General features: G+C 67.2%; 1 protein-coding gene across 1 annotated transcript in view; it reads right to left on the minus strand.

The window, feature by feature from the left end:
- Positions 1-1581, minus strand: part of VARS (valyl-tRNA synthetase) — an 11430-nt gene that overhangs the window by 931 nt on the left and 8918 nt on the right. The window contains 7 exon segments of the mRNA XM_015569849.1: positions 3-106; positions 175-381; positions 512-667; positions 913-1040; positions 1142-1220; positions 1299-1367; positions 1447-1551. Of these exon segments, the coding sequence (XP_015425335.1) occupies positions 3-106; positions 175-381; positions 512-667; positions 913-1040; positions 1142-1220; positions 1299-1367; positions 1447-1551 (848 nt within the window).

Here is a 1581-nt window from a genome sequence, read left to right on the forward strand (position 1 = left end):
GCCGGGTCCGGATGAGGTTGTAGTCGGCACGCAGGGAGCGCACGGCTCGGGCGATGCTCAGGGCCAGCTCCAAGGCCGCCTCTGCCTCAGGGTCCTTCCAGGAGCACTGTGGGGCGGAGGAGGGTGAGGAGGGCAGGGTACAGGCCCGAGCCCCGCCCTGACCACACCCCGTACCTCTGAGGGCTCTGGGAAGGGGGTGACGCAGAGGCTGGGGGGGGCCTGGGGCAGCCGCCGGGGCAGCCTCTGGAACAGCTCCTCAGTCACGAAGGGCATGAACGGCGAGAGCAGCCTCAGGCCAATGTCCAGGCAGGTGTAGAGGGTCTGGCGGGCGCACTCAGCAGCCACCTGGTCCACCCCACTCAGCACAGGCTTCAGGCACTCCTAGGGGACGAGAGGCGGGTTCAGGGCTGGGAAAGATCTAGTCTCCAGCCCTCGCTGTGCCTGTGACCAGCTGGGAGGGGACAGGCTGGCTCAGGGCTCGCTGCCCCTGCCCCGTTGTGCTCCTCCTCACCAGGTAGACATCACAGAGCTCATAGAGCCAGAAGCTGTACTGGGCGGTGGTGACGGCCGGGAAGTCGTAGGCCTGGAACCCTTGGTTGCTGAGCCTCACGGCCTCGGTCAGCCGGCTGCGGATCCAGCGGTCCACCAGGCTCTCGTGGCCTCCAGGCTGGGGGGGAGGGGCAGGTCAGCCAGGGCCACCAGGGGGAGGGAGCCAGAACCCCAGGAGGCAGGAACCATGGGCAAATATGCACTCAGAGCCTGACGGTGGGAAGCCACATGCCCATATGGGGGGAGAACCCAATGCCTGGGCGTCTCCTGCAACCTCTGCTCTGCGCCCCCCATATAGAGGCTCCTGGGTCGAGCGGCAGGGTGCAGCCTGTGGGGGTCACTCCGAGCCCACCAGGCCCTCACCTCGGAGGTGGCCGAGGGCACGAAACCCTTGCCCAGGCCACGAAGGGCAAACTTGGTGGCGTTCCAGAGCTTGTTGCAGAAGTGGCGGTAGCCCAGGATCCGGTTCACGTCCAGGTTGATGTCACGCCCTGGTGCGGGAAGTGTCCTCAGCTCGCCCTCCCAACCTGCCCAGGGCGGAGGAGGGGTGGCCTCAGGGAGGAAGAGGGCGGGGAGAGGTTTGGGGTCCTACCCTGGGATGTGTAGGCGCACAGTCCAAACCGGAGGGCATCGGTGCCGCACTCGGGAATCCCTGCCGGGAAGTCTGCCTTCTGCGGAGGAGCCGGGCTGGAGTCCTGAGCCAGCCCCGCCTCCCTCTGCCCACGCCCCGGCCTGGCCCTCCTACGTACCTGCCCTTCTTTAGCCCTCTCCACCTCACTGGGATCCAGGTTGCTGTTCAGCAACTGGTCGTGGAGGCCCTGAGGGTGCAGTGGGAGGAGTCAGGGCATGGCCACAGCCCAGCAGCCCCCCCAAGGCCTCCCGGCTGCCGGGCACCACCTGCAGGGAGACTCCGTGGATGACATCCAGGGGGTCGATGACATTGCCCAGAGACTTGCTCATCTTCCGGCCATGGGCATCGCGCACGATGGCGTGCAGGTAGACCTGAGGCGGGAAGGGGCTGTGCGGCTCCAC

This window comes from Myotis davidii, unplaced genomic scaffold, assembly GCF_000327345.1.
Source record: "Myotis davidii unplaced genomic scaffold, ASM32734v1 scaffold1006, whole genome shotgun sequence".
In the NCBI taxonomy this organism is placed as follows: Eukaryota; Metazoa; Chordata; class Mammalia; order Chiroptera; family Vespertilionidae; genus Myotis; species Myotis davidii.